Source organism: Orcinus orca, chromosome 1 (genome assembly GCF_937001465.1).
Source record: "Orcinus orca chromosome 1, mOrcOrc1.1, whole genome shotgun sequence".
Classification (NCBI taxonomy): domain Eukaryota; kingdom Metazoa; phylum Chordata; class Mammalia; order Artiodactyla; family Delphinidae; genus Orcinus; species Orcinus orca.
In genome coordinates, this window is record NC_064559.1 from 30,525,834 (window position 1) to 30,542,425 (window position 16,592).

At 43.8% G+C, this 16,592-nt stretch overlaps 1 protein-coding gene across 1 annotated transcript in view; it reads left to right on the plus strand.

Annotated features, from left to right (window-relative positions):
- Positions 1-16,592, plus strand: part of NR5A2 (nuclear receptor subfamily 5 group A member 2) — a 127,427-nt gene that overhangs the window by 65,443 nt on the left and 45,392 nt on the right. Inside the window, 2 exon segments of the mRNA XM_049703844.1 lie at positions 8,073-8,192; positions 13,573-13,720. Coding sequence (XP_049559801.1) covers positions 8,073-8,192; positions 13,573-13,720 — 268 coding nt within the window.

Here is a 16,592-nt window from a genome sequence, read left to right on the forward strand (position 1 = left end):
CATGTTAGCAGTGGTGCTCTGGTGACGAGGACCCAAACTGTGGTCCTTTGCCAGCCACTGGAGCAGCCCATATCGAGCTTGTTTTGGGAACCGATGCTATTCTTGGCTTCGACTTATTTTCCTATCTCTATTTTCCCTTTATCTCCATTTTCTCATTTCTGTCATTTCATCTTTTATTATTCGTACGTACATACTGCTCCAAAAAAATTTTAGGGCTGTTGCATTTTATTTTATTATTATTTTTAAATTTAATTTTTATTTTACATTGGGGTATAGTTGATTTACAATGTTGTGTTAGTTTCAGGTGTAGAGCAGAGTGATTCAGTTATACATGTCTATATCTATATTCTTTTTCAGATTCTTTTCCCATTTAGGTTATTACAGACTGTTGAGTAGAGTTCCTTGTGCTATACACAAAATATTTAAAATTTGTATGGAAACACAAAGACCCCAAATAGCCAAAGCAATCTTGAGAAAGAAAAATGGAGCTGGAGGAATCAGGCTCCCTGGCTTCAGACTATACTACAAAGCTACAGTAATCAAAACAGTACGGTACTCACACAAAAGCAGGCACATAGATCAATGGAACAGGATAGAAACACAGAAATAAACCCATGTACTTATGGTTGATTAATCTTCGACAAAGGAGGCAAGAATATACAATGGAGAAAAGACAGTCTCTTCAATAATGGGTGCTGGGAAAACTGGACGACTGTGTAAAAGAATGAACATGATTTGACATTGAAACAGCAGAATGTGATCTGTTCCTTAGACCACAAGGAAGAATGGTCTCTTTACCTCTTAGCGCTCAACTTAGTCAGATCACGTAAATTCTATGTGGCCGGACATAGAAACCTGAACAGAAGACACTACCAGTACTACTGGGTGCAAACTCTTAATTGACCCCACAAGTACGATGAACATACTGTTAATTTATAATTAATTCATATTTCACTAAGAAGCTGTTTGAAATGTGGATAAGCGGAAGGGGAAAATCCGGGCAAAAGTTATCCTTCACTTTGACAAATTCTGAGAACGTAGCTACAATTCTGTTTGACAGAAATTGGTTAAATTACATCATGTTGTGTGGTGATGACATAGATCTCAATAGTGATATTTCACGTTTACATACACTATGCAGTCTTCTTCTTCCAGACCTCAAAGGTGTCTCTCACTGATGGAATAGCTTCACAAGTATGTAAATGAAAAACGTCAGCATTGAATATCTGGCATTAGCCCATCTTTAAATAAAAGAAAATTGGATTCAGCATCCCTGGGAAATAAGGCGTACCAGGCATCTGAATGTTCTGGATAAACATTCTTTCGTCTTCAAAAGAATTTTAGTGATTGTTGATGGAAAGCCTCCAACACAAATCACATGATTCCCTCGCTTCCTAACCGAGGATTTTTTTTTTTTTTTTTTGCGGTACACAGGCCTCTCACCATTGTGGCCTCTCCCGTCGTGGAGCACAGGCTCCAGACGCACAGGCTCAGCGGCCATGGCTCATGGGCCCAGCTGCTCCGCGGCATGTGGGATCTTCCCGGACCGGGGCACGAACCCGTGTCCCCTGCACCAGCAGGCGGACTCTCAACCACTGCTCCACCAGGGAAGCCCCCCGAGGATTTTTTGAGCCTGTTCTACTGACTCATCATGGTCCAGGGCGCCTGCTCTTGGACCCTGGCTTCAGGGTGGTCCCCTTAGGGCTCCCTGAGGTCTCGTGCCCCTGACACCTCTGCTACCCCTGGATTGAGATGTTCAAGAAGTAGATTGAGGGCTGGTCTGTTTTATCTTCTATCTCCTTCCTCAGCTGACAGCTCCTGTGTTCACTTCCCAACCACTTTACCCCTGATGGTGTGGAGGTGGCCCATGTCCCTGGAGGTCGAGGCTATCAGCTGTAGGGCAGCCACTCGACCCCCTCAGTTCCTGGATGATCGGTGTCTGACCCCCACACACTGGTCAGGGAGGTTTGCTTTGGGAGAGGTCTTCGGAGCGAAATCTAGGGAATGTGGATGAGGTTTGTGTCCAGAGGAGTAGCCTGACCGAAATAGATCGTTCTAGTGACGGTGTATGTGATGAATTACAACTAGATGGAGAAGACCGTGGACTCACGGGGTCCTAATTTCCATGGACTCTTGGTCGTGACCTAGATGGGAGGGAGTTGGTGGGAGTGGAAACACAGCGCAGGTACCCTGCAGTTAGACCTCTCTGCCTCCTGCTTCCCTCACCTGGAAGAGAGTGTCGATCCCAGAGGGAGAAGAAAATCCTTTGTTGGTCCACTGGAGAAACGGAGAAGGGGCGAGAAGAGCTGAGTCCCTGGCTAAGTGTTGCCAGGCAGGTCTTTGTACTCTGGACCGACAGCCCACAATTAACAAATAAATACACAGGAATCACTTCAGTTGTCTCTGAGCGGGGAAGAACTGCTCATAAATCTGTTGGGTTTTGCAACAATTGACAGGGGAGTTAGGCTGTTATTTCCCTTGTACAGTATTGTTCTTAGTGCTTGTTTAATCACTGTTGGTGTGAAGTCATTTTTTCTTGGACTTTGTAGCAGTTTATTACAGAGGTTGCAGATAATCATCAGTGTTGTGTATAAAGCCAGTAAAGGAGTCAAGCAGTTGTGTGTCTGTCTTGACCAAAGTAGGTTCTCATTAGGAGTTGCTAAGTTGATGCTGATCCGTCTGGGTTTTGATTTTTCTCTCCCTGCTTCTGACTATACCTTTATAAACGTCATCATTGTCACAAAAGAAAGTATAAGGAAGTGGAGGTCCACCTGGGAGGATTGTTTTCTTTTGTCCAGAAATAACAGCTGGATGTTATTTGTAATGGTGCTGAAGAATCTTCACGTTTTTTTAAAATACTCTGTTCCAAGCATTGTTTTCACAGGAGCTACTGAGGGAAAAAGAAGTTTATTAAGTGGTTCTACGACATTAAGACCTGCTTAAACGTACCCTTCTCAGAAGCTTCTGTGACCCCCTGGAAGTCTCCCCAAGAAACGAAGCAGGGTAAAGTGACCCCCAGCTTCTAGTGCACATGGGGTTTTTATAATGGATGTACACTCCTGTCTCCTCTCCTTGGAGTGTGCCTTTCTTTTATTTTTATTTATTTATTTTTTTTGCGGTACGCGGGCCTCTCACTGCTGTGGCCTCTCCTGTTGCGGAGCACAGGCTCCGGACGCGCAGGCTCAGCGGCCATGGCTCACGGGCCCAGCCGCGCCGCGGCATGTGGGATCTTCCCGGACCGGGGCACGAACCGGCGTCCCCTGCATCGGCAGGCAGACTGTCAACCACTGCGCCACCAAGGAAGCCCGGAGTGTGCCTTTCTTAAAGGCAGGGATTGTGTCCTGGCCACCTCTGTTTTCCCCCAACTTTCTAGCACAAGGCCTGGCACACACCAGATTTAATGATCCGAAATTAGGAATGGATTCGTGTCCACTTTAAATTACCAACCCATGTCAGTTGAATGTTTTGCTAAACATATCTTTCTTAAAGCTTAACCACAGTGATTCACGATGTCGATTTTCAAATAAATGCCCCTGCAAGAGGGAAAGTGGAATAACAGTTCAGTGGCCAGACTGTGCAAAGGTAAATTTGAGGGGGCAACAAAAAGGGCCTGATAAGTTCAACCTGGGCTTGAGAAAGATCTACACATTTTTCTTCTTCTAATTGTTTGCCAAATTCACTCCTCTTACGAGAAAGCACAGCTTTCTAATGATTAACGTCCTGGGTTGTGGGAAGGTGTGTTCGCAACAATATGAGGCCTGTGTTCCCTCACACGCTCATCTGTAATACCAGCGTGAGTCTTTTCTGATGAGTGACTAGGGTTCTGAGATAAGCCCTTCTTTTTATTACAGCTGATAACGCAGGATTGTACGAGGGGGTATTACCAACTAGTGAGAGGTTTTGATATGTCATGGAGATTACACTCCCTCAGTCCCCTGTCTGGGCTCCCCAAATGCCACCTGAAGTTGTTTGTTGACAGCATTCATACCCGGAAATTTACTCAAAAGTAGTAGATTATTTTTCTCCTCTTCTCCCCACCCCCTCCACCATATCACCTATAACACTCCTTCCTAAAGAGAAATTATCTTCAAAATTGCCAACGTCTCTTATCTGGAGATAAGGAACAAGTCGGTCATCATATTTGCCTTGTCCTTTCATTCATAGAGCTGCATAAAAACTATGTCACCCAAAGCCCCGTGAAACTGCATACTCTCCCATTTCAAGATAACATAAAATATCACATAATCAATTATGGAAATATTGAAATGGAATGTCAGCCTGGAAACCTCCTCAGAGAGCCTTAAAACAAGGAATCAATTACCCGAGAGGGGTGTTAAAATTACAATCAGTCGAGAAGTCTTTACCGAGGGCCAGCGGTGGGTCCAGACCTGCCGGCCTGTGTGGGGAGGGTCACCCGTGTGTTCATCACCGGGTGAAGACGACCCTTCCCTCCACGAGCCCTGAAGGAGTCACTTTTGCTGTTGTTGTCCATGTACCAGAGACACCGGCCAAAAGCAGACACTTGCAGGAGTGATGGCACCACGGTCAGTCACGTGTTCCTTCATTTATTTCATAAGCTGGGGCTGCACTGGACGCCCCCCCCCCCCCCGCCCGGGAGCTGCGGCTTCCAGGCTGCCCCGGCCTCATGGAGTGAGATAGATAAACAAGCACTTAACAGTACTCGGTGGAAACAGAAGAAATGATGACATGAACGGCACAAAATACAAAACCAAAAATGAAGGGCTAGTTGTGGGAAATAGACATGCTCAATTTCATCTATTCCTGCAACTTCGGAAGCAGCAGAGGACCCAGGAAATACAGATTTTCAAAGCCAGTCCATCTTCACACACACACACACACACAGAGTTAGGAATAAGGTCAGAAAATGATACACTCCACTCTTTTTCTGAGCGTGACACACAAATATATCCTTATTTGGAAGTGTATCCTGATCACAAAAGAAAAGAAGGCCAGGGAGAGTGAGGTTCCTTATCTTACAACTTGAACAGGCTTTGATGCTGGCAAACTGTTGCCATAAGTATTCCTCTCGTGTTATATACCAAGGACAGGGACCACCACATGCACATGAGGAGGAAAAGCCCCTCAGTGTGATGGCTCCAGGAGACAAGCTGCTTTCGATGGTCACCCCACCTTTTCTCCTCTCATACATGGCCAGAAGATCATCTCTTAGCTTTTTCATGTTTCCACCTGCAAGATGGGAATCATAAATCTTCCTGCCGTGTAAATAGGTTCTTAAGCTGGAATCCTGTCCAGATGTCTTGAAACACGCTTCGAGGTTATTCCCCAATTCTTGGCAACCTTTGGGTATGATAACTGTTTCCGGGGAAACGATCTCAAGGTGTAGTATTTTCAGTTTCCCTGGAAAGAGCGCTAAATTAATAACTAAAGCTTCACATCACAGAAGAAAATGTGCAGGGGAACTGAATTGCCGCCGTGGACTGATAAATTTGAAATAAGACGCTGATAGGGTATGAGCTGGAACGAAGTGTAGTAATCCCAGTAGAACCAAGTGCAGTTGGTTCTGAAGTTGCCCCGAGCATCTGAGAGGGACGGTCCCTGAAAACTGCTGGGCGTGAGGACACCAATGTTGTTCGGACATTTAGCTGCAGCTTCTAGTGTGAGCTGTGTGCAGAGAGCAGCAAGGTGGGTCTCCTTCAGCTGCTGCCACAGCCCGACGTGTACACACAACACTGGAGCTTTTCCTCTGAAGAAGGATGAGCTAGCTCCCTCTGTCACCAACCCACTCACCTGTGTTGGTGAGCGTTCTCCCCTAGGAGAGTAATTTCCACAAGGTACGGACTGCTTCTACCTTGTTCACCATTATACCCCAGACCCAGCACTTAGACTCAACATTAAATGGCTCTGAACATCTATGCACTTAATGAGTGAAATTCTTTTGGTCAGAACAAGTCATTTCTGACGGAGGTGTTTGGGGATGTCTTTTCCTGATCACAGAGCCTGACTGTAGCTTCAATCTCTGCAGTTACCTTTTTTCCTTCTCAACAGGATCAATATGGTCTTCCAACCGGGAGCCTGGTGTTTGGCATTGTTTCTTCATTAGTGTATTGTTTTGCACTTTATTCATTCCATCCTCAAGACAAAAACTATCTCTTGTATTTTTAGGTGGGAAGATGAGGCTTAGAGAACTAAGTGGCTTGGCCAAGCTCTCAGAGCTGGAAAGTGCACAATTGTACCTCGAACCCTTGCTTTAGTCTAAGTTCAGTACTGTCTTGTTTTCTAGACTCATGGAAATAGTCATCCCTAAGCTCCTATCACTGGTAATATATGAGTGGAAACTTCCTAAGAATCACCCAACCGTCCAGAATCTCATTAAATATCTGCTTAAAGATGAATTTGTTATAAGTGGGTTAAGTTAATTCAGTTTAGAAAATTCTAACACCTCTTTTTCTTTTTTAAAAAAATATGGGTATAGTTGATTTACAATATTGTGTTAGTTTCAGGTGTACAGCAAAGTAATTCAGTTATATATATATATTTTTTTCAGATTACTTTCCATTATAGGTTATTACAAGATACTGAATATTGATTGTTCCCTGTGTTATTACAGTAAATCCTTGTTGCCTGTCTATTTTATTTAGTGTATATTTGTTAGTCCCGTACTCCTCATTTATCCCCACAACTCTCTGCTTCCCTTTTGGTAACCCTAAGTTTGTTTCTTATGTCTGTGAGTCTGTCACCTGTCCGTGTAATTTGGAGACATCCTAGAGCTTGAGAGAGAGAAAGAGAATCCTCTAGGTGTACCAGTTAATAGGTCTCTGAGACCATATTTTCTCATAATGTAAATTTCAGAAAATGATGCCGGTTCTGCTAACTCCACAGGCAGGTTCTCTGAATTAAATCTAAAACAATATGCAAAACTCTTCAAAACTGTTACCTGACATCTAAATATCAGGTGTTGTTGGTATAAATGTGTGATGTATTGGGGCACGCCAAAACCTTTGGCTGGTACGTATTACGAAATGAAAAGAAACTGTCAGAAATAGCCATGGAAATGGATCAACATGCCCTCCACGTTTGACCGTGGATACGTGGCCTGTGCCTGAAATGGGTATGTTACTGTCATGAAAGAATGCGGTCCCCTGGGGGGTGACACCATGTGGATAAAATACTCACCGTGATGCAGCCCTCTTCATTTTACTCCCCACTGCCATCCTGTGAGGGGGGTACTGTGCTCGGCCCATTTTTCAGATGTGGAAACTGAAGTGTAGGGGGTTTGTGGGAAAATTGTCCAAATCATAGAGCAAGTGCAGGTGGACATCAAGACCAAGCGTGGTGGTTGTTCTAGTCCAAGTCTTGCACAACGTGGACTTTGGGTGAACACTGATGACAAACAACGGCCGTGTGCCTCTAAATTCAAGTCATTTGGGCTGTCCTGCCGATTGCCTCTCGTATAAATCCTCACAGTTCGGTGGCTTGCTAATATCCATATCCTATTTCAGCTTGGGCTCAATGTATTAACCTCTACACAAGCCTGGGCTATTTGGGGTCATTCTTTTTCTTTTTCTTTTTTTGGGGCCTCTCACTGTTGTGGCCTCTCCCGTTGCGGAAGCACAGGCTCCGGACGCGCAGGCCCAGCGGCCATGGCTCACGGGCCCAGCCGCTCCGCGGCATGTGGGATCCTCCCGGACCGGGGCACGAAGCCGCGTCCCCTGCATCGGCAGGCGGACTCCCAACCACTGCACCACCAGGGAAGCCCTATTTGGGGTCATTCTAATGGGGTCCACTGAGGACAGTCTGAGGCGCCTGGACCTCCCACAAGCAAATGCTAATAGATCTAATGATAGACCCATCTAATAGAGTACCTTTTCCTAGCAGCTCATTGATTATAAATATTTAGTTGAAGTATTTATATGTGGCCTAAAAAGTATTTGTCCAAATGAAAAGAATGATTTTCAGGAGGAAGGATGGAAATTCTGAGCATCTGTGCTTTGGTGGTCCTTCCTTGCTTATAGTGGGCTCTCAGGTAAAAAATCATGCAAAAAAAAAAAAATACTGAGTTACAGTGTCATTTTTTTCTATTTCTTTTACAGGTTGATGACCAAATGAAGCTGCTTCAGAACTGCTGGAGTGAGCTCTTAATTCTCGACCACATTTACCGACAAGTGGTTCACGGAAAGGAAGGCTCCATCTTTCTGGTTACTGGGCAACAGGTGAGTGTAGACACCAAAAAAAAAAAAGTGTCTTTTTATTAAGCACGTTCAAGATGGCAGGAATTTAACTAGGTCAGGAGCACTTCTGTGCTTTGAAAGGGACATTGGCTGCAAATAATTTAGAAAAGCTGACTTGGTGTGCTCCGTTCCTGCTTGGGTGATTACGGTGAAACTTGTAAAAGCTGGCGTGATCACAGCCTGCCGCTTCCAGGCTTCTGGGATTGAAAGTTGTGCTTTGAAGGGTCAAAACAATTGCTAAATCGAAATTAATGGTTAGTACGTAGGGTTTTTTTCTCAAGCTTCTGCATGAATCTACCACACTTGTCTGTCTGCCTTTTAAAAAAAAAACCTTAGAAATGGTGGAATCCTCGTTATTTTGGAATCATGTTGGTGGAAGAGACCGATTCATATATCAATCATCTAAATATTTGGCCCAATGGCAAGCAAGTGAGAAGGGAAGGGAGTGTTAGTGTTAGTTAGTGAGAACCAGTCATTATTGAAAAGGAAGGTGGAAAGAGGAAATGACAGTGAGGTCCTGCGCTCCTTTCTGAATAGATATTTGTTCAGTCAACAAACATTTACTGAGCATCCTACAGGGTCCAGCCATTACGGAGCTTAACACTGTCACAGGAGAAACTGACAATAATCAATAATCCTAATAAATGTTAGAGGTCAAAGTGCTATTGAATTTTTTTTTAAAAAGGAACTGTTGTGTAAAGGAGAATGAACGTACATATGTGGTTGTGTTGCTGAGTGACCCTTGGGTTGCAGTGTTAATAGGACTGGTTGGTTGAGCCTTATTGAGAAGGTGAGATTTGAGCAAAGGTTTGAAGGAAGAGAGACATTTGACCTTCTGGGCACCTGGGGGAAGAGAAAGTCTACTTAATGGGCCTAATTCCAACTTTACAGGATTTTGGCCTGTCCCTCCCATTTCTTTTTTTTTCTTTTTTTTTCGGTCAGCGGGCCTCTCACTGTTGTGGCCTCTCCCGTTGCGGAGCACAGGCTCCGGACGCGCAGGCTCAGCGGCCATGGCTCACGGGCCCAGCCGCTCCGCGGCATGTGGGATCTTCCCGGACCGGGGCGCGAACCCGCATCCCCTGCATCGGCAGGCGGACTCTTAACCACTGCGCCACCAGGGAAGCCCTGTCCCTCCCATTTCTTAGCCCCCGTTTTATAGCTGGTGTGTTATTAAAATGGATGCAAGGAAGGCAGAGATCTGTTTACTCCATTGGGCTGTTCCAGGCATGTGTTGAACGGTGCTTCAGGACGCGGGACTCGGGCACTGTGATCTTCTACATCGGCCACAAATGTTTATGTGCTGTGAAACCCCAGCAGTGCGTATTTGAAAATGAAAGGCTGTCTCCACATCATTTGCTGAATTATGAATAAATCACATGTTCCCAAGCAAATTCAAGGAAAGCATTCTTTCGGAGTTTTTGCAGATTGGATCAGTCTCATCGCTGTCTGGTCTGTGCTTTCTGCACTATTCATGAGAGAGGCTTTCCAGAATCAAGCCTCAGTGGGCTGACTTCCTGATCTCGTGAATTTTTGTTGAGTCTTCTCATCCCGTAGCTCAGGTCTTTGGGAGAAGTGTACCCATTTTCAGAGTTTGAATCACGGGTCTGACTCCCAACCCCCTCCCTCCGAAACCCGACTGGGAGCTGCATTAGAAGAACAAGACTCAGCCCACAAATTAATTTGATTTCATCCTCTGAGTTCCAGAAATCAAATGGGTTTGTGTCATTATTTCGCAGAGCACTTCCGTTCCTGCTCTTTCGAGATGCTCCTTATTTCGTGTTTCATTTCGCCTTAAGTGCTGCCCCTGGGTAAAAGGTAATTACCATGTAAAAAGTAGAGAAAGTGCATTTCTTTCTCTGGTTTTCCAAACCAAGAACAGTCAAGGAGTAGATGGCATTTCTGGTCCTTAGTATCAATTATTGCGACTTTGCGTTTTGCCAACACCACGGAATTTCTTACTTAACCCTTAAGTTAGCTATGTTAGTTCTGTCTTTCAGTCTGGCTTCTGTAAGTGTACATTAAATAACCTCGTTGAGCCAAAAGGAAGTCATGATTATCAGTGACGTTAAGCACTGCCAAATCAATTCCAAATATTGAGCATTTTATCACTATGACGAGAATTCGTTTCTATCCAGTATTTTAAAAATACACGCACACAAAACATATGGCTGTATGTGTACATATAAAACAACAGTGGAGGATGTTGGTGTGCCATCACATTTCAGTATTTGCATATTGTAGCTAATTAACAGCCGCTGTAAGATTTTCCTAAGGGAAAGGACTACCGGCACCTTATTCATCACCTTCTATTATTGTGTATCGTATTAAAAAGACAGGCATCTTACAACATACAAGTCATCAAAAATTGCAGCTATTAGAACTAAAAGCAATTTAGCTACAACTGTTGCTACCTTCATGATGAGTGAAATTTATCCGAAGGGGATATCCGCTTATAGTATTTCTTCAATATCTCTGTTGAATTGAATGGCACAAAGATTCCACGTAAGAGAGCGATAAATTAATTTTACTAAGTACGTGAAAGACAAGGCCAGCTGCTCCTGAAATGAGGGCAAACTCCGCATTCAACAATGAAAATATAATTATGTTTGTAATAAAATGTCAGGAAGTTGCCGATCTGGGCGCTGTTTCAGGAATAAATCACTGCCCCTCCTTCAGAGCCACGCAATTTGATAAATTATCCTTGAAAGAAATGTCATCAGAGCCCCCATTTCATAAGCATGTTTGGGCTTTCAAATTAGCATGTAAATAAATGTATAGCAATAAAGTTGTTGGCGTCACAATTGATTTCCTGAAGTCCTTCTCACTAAGTACAGAATCCTGTGAAACCATTTCAGTCCCTTTCCATTAGAGCGTGTTATTTTCCAAGTATGAAGTTCTCATAGTTGAACTTATTTCATACCTGTTCAAGTTACACACATAGCAAATTTTAATTAACCCATATTTTTAAAAAAATTATTTCGAGTCCTTTCAGTTACAATGTACTACATTTGCAACTGTGAAGGTCTAGTATTTGAACTTACTGCCTACCTGTTAGAACCACAGACATAGCAAAATTGAATGAACCCCGTCTTAATAATAAAAAATCAATTAATACCAACATATTTCTGGCTTATTTTAGTAGTACACCTTCCTGGTTTAGGGATCCACTAGTGATTTTTATGAAAATGTGTTACGTACATGGACTTCCCTGGCGGTCCAGTGGTTAGGACTCCACGCTTCCACGGCAGGGGGCGCAGGTTTGATCCCTGGTCCGGGAACTGAGATCCCGCGTGCCACACGCTGCAGCCAAAAAAATAAGTGTTATGTACATTCTAAGCTACACCAACGATGCTCTCAGCAATTGATTCGAAGCTTAAGTTGGCAGTGTTGTCCCAACTACTCTCATTTCTTGATAACAATGGAAGTGGGTGTCACCTTACTAGTATCCAGCTCAAGTGCCTCACTGAGAGATGGGGGCACGAAAGATGGACCCTTCTTGTGACTACCCAAGGCTCTTGCTTCGTCAGCGGCTTCACTGGCCCACACCCTCTCCTGTCTTGTCCCAGGTTTCCTCTACCTCTGGCCCTGTCTGCCATTCCCAATTCTACCCCAGTTGCCCCTATAGGATTTATATTACTATCATGTGGAGTAGTTAGACCATGTACAGTTTCTAAGGGACTCAGAGCTCAGCCACCCCTGTTAAGTAAGAAGAACACCTTGGAGTAGAAAGTTCTCCTGTAAGAGAGCTGGTACAGTGATGGTTGGGACATCCCTGGGAGTGCCAGGCAGGTGACCCTCACGTGGTCCGTGACATCCTCTGCTTCCAGCTCACGGTTCAGGCTGCCTGTGTGCTGGCCCTTCCTTTCACACAATCTGCAACAGAAACCACAGGCACGCTTAGGACAGTTGATGTTTGAATTTAGTGGGGAGATGCGGGCACCTGGACCAGGTGAGTAGGACAGTGCGGTGGTGATGCGGGGGCCTCCCCAGGACACGTACAGACTGGGGCTTTTTCACATGCAGTTGACGCTCTATAAACTGATTGACACCTCTGGGGGGGCCGTCTTTCCACCGACTCATAATTTTTCTCACTCTCAAAAAAAGGTTTCTGTACACCCAGTATTCTCAAGTTAAAGCTGAAAATTCAACTCATCATATTTATACAATAAAAAAAAATTCCATCCTTCCTTGTTTTTAATTGCAAATTCTCCTCAAGGGACTCATTCTCCTGCTTAGGAGGCAGCCCTGTGCCTTCTCCTAGAGAAGCAAGTGCAGTCAATTATGGTAATGAAATGTCAATAAATATAAAAATTTAATACAGTCTGCTCCGGGTGAGTGGCAGATGAGGGCTTGCCTCCCAGACAAATTTGCTGCCGCTGCAAATATTAAATGCACCTAAAAGAGTATCTGGTTGCCTGAGAGCTCGCCAGTAAAAGAAAAAAAAAAAAAAAAAAGGATGGGAGCGTCAGGTACCAACTGGGCTTTCCCATTATGCTGTAATTGCAGCCACAGAGCCAGTTCTGCCATTGATAGCCACCCCTACATTTTAACTTATTATTGTAAATTGAACTTTCAGTGTCCCCGTGAATAATCTGAGATGGATGCATTGCAGCCCCTTTTTTTGTTTGTTTGTTTCAATGAGGAGGGAAATACACCTTTTTTGTTGTCTGAATCAAGAAATTATTCTTCTCATAAATAAGATCACTGCTGTCATTAGAGAGAAACGTATTGACAATCATAGGCAAGTAGCTAGTCTTTGTAGCTTTTGAGGAAACAGCAAATCAAAGAGTAATCTAAATGTGATTCTCTCATCATCCGTAAGCATGCAGTCTTGAGCAATGATTACTTTAAAATGAAGTCTCTTAATAAAATTAGAAACATATCTCTGCCTTCACTTGCCTCGTTAATCAACTTCATGTGCCTATAGAATGCCACCCTGGATTCACGTTTTATGGACAGTATATTTTTCTCTAAACTTACTCATGAGCTAACAATTTTCATCTTAGGTGATGACGTCACTTCGCAGTAGGAAAAAAGATAAAGGTATCTGCGTGTACCATTGAGGCAGTCAAGACCTGCTTCCTACAAGGCTTATCAAAATGATTAGGTGGATCAGGATGATTATGATACAGTTTATAATAATAGAATGTGTCTCAAACTGTTTTCGTGGGGAGAGTCCCCTGTGTTATGAATCTATACTGCAACCTGATTTTACCCACAGTGCTTAAAAGTCTCAAGGGAAATATATATGTATACATATTTTTAATATATGTGTATAGACATATATCCATTTTAACGTAAATAATAAATAAATATAGAATTTCCGGTTCTGAAAACCCCCTAAACTGATCCTGTGTTGCAGGTGGACTATTCCATCATAGCCTCACAAGCAGGGGCCACGCTCAACAACCTCATGAGTCACGCACAGGAGCTGGTGGCAAAGCTTCGTTCTCTACAGTTTGACCAACGAGAGTTCGTGTGTCTGAAATTCTTGGTGCTCTTTAGTTTAGGTAAGGAATCCTTTCCTCATAAAAATGACTAAATGATACTGACCTTCAAGTGTCTTGAGGTCCATCCGTGTTTTTGTTCTTGCAAGATAATGACCTTCTTTTCTAATCGTGAAATCTTCCAGCTCGGTTATGTTTTCCTGTGTGTGTTCCTGGCTGAGTTGTAGCCCTGTAGTGGGTGGTTTGGCGTATGGGGGAGGAGTTGTGACTGGAGTCCTGAGTGTTCTTCCCTGATGGGTATAATGAGTGGGTGACGCCACGACAGAGGGTTAGGAAAGACGCAAGGTGTCACGTTTTGGCCACCTTTCTCCTGTCGGTCGTTTCTCTGCACCCTTTGTTTCAGCTTGCAAGCTACTGCTGTTTTTGTTCTTGTAAAATATGGTTGGTCATTAAAAACCTGTTTCCTAAATCTCTATCAGGATTAACTAGAGAATGTTTATAACCAGATGTACCACTCTGCAAGCATAAAAGATGACGGTTGTCAGGGGGAAAGGATGCTTCTTTAGGAAAGCTTTGGAGAAGAAAGATAACTAAGCAAGACAGATTAGCTAAATCAAGGCTCCCAGTGAGTCAGTTGAGAAAAATTACCACTGCTTGGAATAAAAAAAGGATTAAGGAGATGGATTTTTGTCGACTTCAAAGGAACAGAGTTTTCTGCCTGTCCCGTACTTGATTTCTGTATTTTGTTGGCTTAATAAAGCCAACTTAAATAAACTTTTTGCCAAGTCCATTTATTACTTATTGGCAGACAGCTGAGGGGGGCAACTCCCCCTGAATGAAAAAAATGCAGAAATCAGATTTACCAACATATGTTTTTTCTTTAGTCTTCAGTTATAAGATAGCTGTGAATTCATATCCTTAGAAATAAAACAATAAAACATACTGCAAAGTAAAACAGATGTGTCTACACTCCAAATTTGGTACTTTCGTTTTAAAATGCCTCTTGACAGCACTGCACAACTGTTGCTAATAAAGGGATAGTTTGAAGTAATAGAACCAGAGTTAATTTTTCACATGTAGTCAACATTTAAAAGGAAAGGAACATTTTCATATTTTGGAAAATGTGATAAATATAGCAAAAAGAAATGTTACTGAAAATTTAAAAAGACAACAGAATTTCATAGATGTAGTGTTCAAAGGTTTACCATGCCAGCACTGGGTCCTGTATGGTTTCTGTGTTAACCACAAGAAATAGGAAAGTTCTATTTAACTAAGTCTACGTGTTTTACTCAAGAACAGTTTTTTTAAAAATCAAGAGGAAGATAGCATAGGCCTGCTTGCTGTCATCTCACAAATTATTCTGGTTTATGGCAAGATCTTCGTCTTTTCAACTCGTACGTTTGATCAGTAATTAAATGAAAAGTGTGGTAATGTGTGTGTAAGAAATCTTATAGCGTCTTGTTGATAAAATATTTAAAGAGATTCATCTCACTTCAGTGGTATTTTAAATTAGTTGAAGAACTGCATGACATTGGAAGATGTAGAGATTAACCATCAGCCGTGTTTAGCTTTCATCCCTTTTATCGTTCCTTCATTATTTTTCAAAATTATTATATCTCTGCCAAACACTAGGGATGGGTAGTCAGGATGGGGTTGGGGTGTTCCTGAAGTGCTCTCAGTACTCGAACCTCACAGATCATCTTCCTGAACAGTTGGGTCGTGTGTTTACCAGAACCTCAACCACACAGAACTCTCTGGTTTAATAAGGGTGTTAACTGTTTCAGGATCCTGGGCACCAGGGAATAACTAGTTGAATGTCCCTTAAAACTATGTCTGTTTGTTGTTTAAGGAGGAAAGGACAGCATGGCTTTCCGATCGATCAGAGGTAAATCAGGTTTGGCCAAGAGTTTATTTTTTATTATTATTTTTTCACGGTATGCGGGCCTCTCACTGTTGTGGCCTCTCCCGTTGTGGAACACAGGCTCAGGACGTGCAGGCCCAGCGGCCATGGCTCACGGGCCCAGCTGCTCCGCAGCATGTGGGATCTTCCCGGACCGGGACACGAACCCGTGCCCCCTGCCCCCTGCATCGGCAGGCGGACTCTCAACCACTTCGCCACCAGGGAAGCCCAAAGAGTTTATTTTTAAAGAAGCAAGAATAAAGTAACTGGCAGTAAAGTTCAGGTAGTTTCCAATTTGTGAATGGAAAGCTTTTCTCCCCCATAGAAACAATGAATAATCAGTCTTTGGGGGACAAGAACTTCATTGAGGGATGTGGATAATTAACCTTTGGGTACCCAGGCCAGCCTCCAAAAGCCTGTTTTACCTGTGATGGGAGTGAAATCATACCAGGGCCTCCCTCAAAAGCTGAGCCTGTGCCCCTGAGTCTGAAACCTGCTGTGTTCTGATCCCAGCCCAGCCTTGAGCCTCTGGGATCCTGGAGGAAAACGAGGCTTCTGTGGACTGATCCAAGGCCAGGGGCTGTGTGGGGAGAGACTGTGTGCTCTTGGTGAAAGGTGAAGCAGGGTTTCCTGATGGACGTGGTGAGACAGTAGGTGTGAGTGCGTGCAGGTACAGTCTCCTAAGCCTCATGGATGCCTGGGGCAAAAGCACGGAGTTCAAGGTCTCGGGACTCTTGGGAGACCAGTGTGGCTTGAGGGAAACGGCAGATGTGCTGGAGAGGCAGGTGAGAGACACTCCGCAGTTACTGAGCACTTCCTGTGAACAGCCACCGAGATACGGCTGTGACCAAAACTGGGTACCACGGTCTTCATCCTGCAAAAAATCTAGCCAGACGGCAGGATTCTTTAAAGGGGGATGAAGTGCGTCGCTGAAGTTGATTTGCCTTCCTGGGAGTCGTGTGGAAAAGGGACTAGAAACTGTGTTCCGAGTGGCTTTAACGCTCTTGGAGACAGGAGTGAGATGGGGTGTGGACA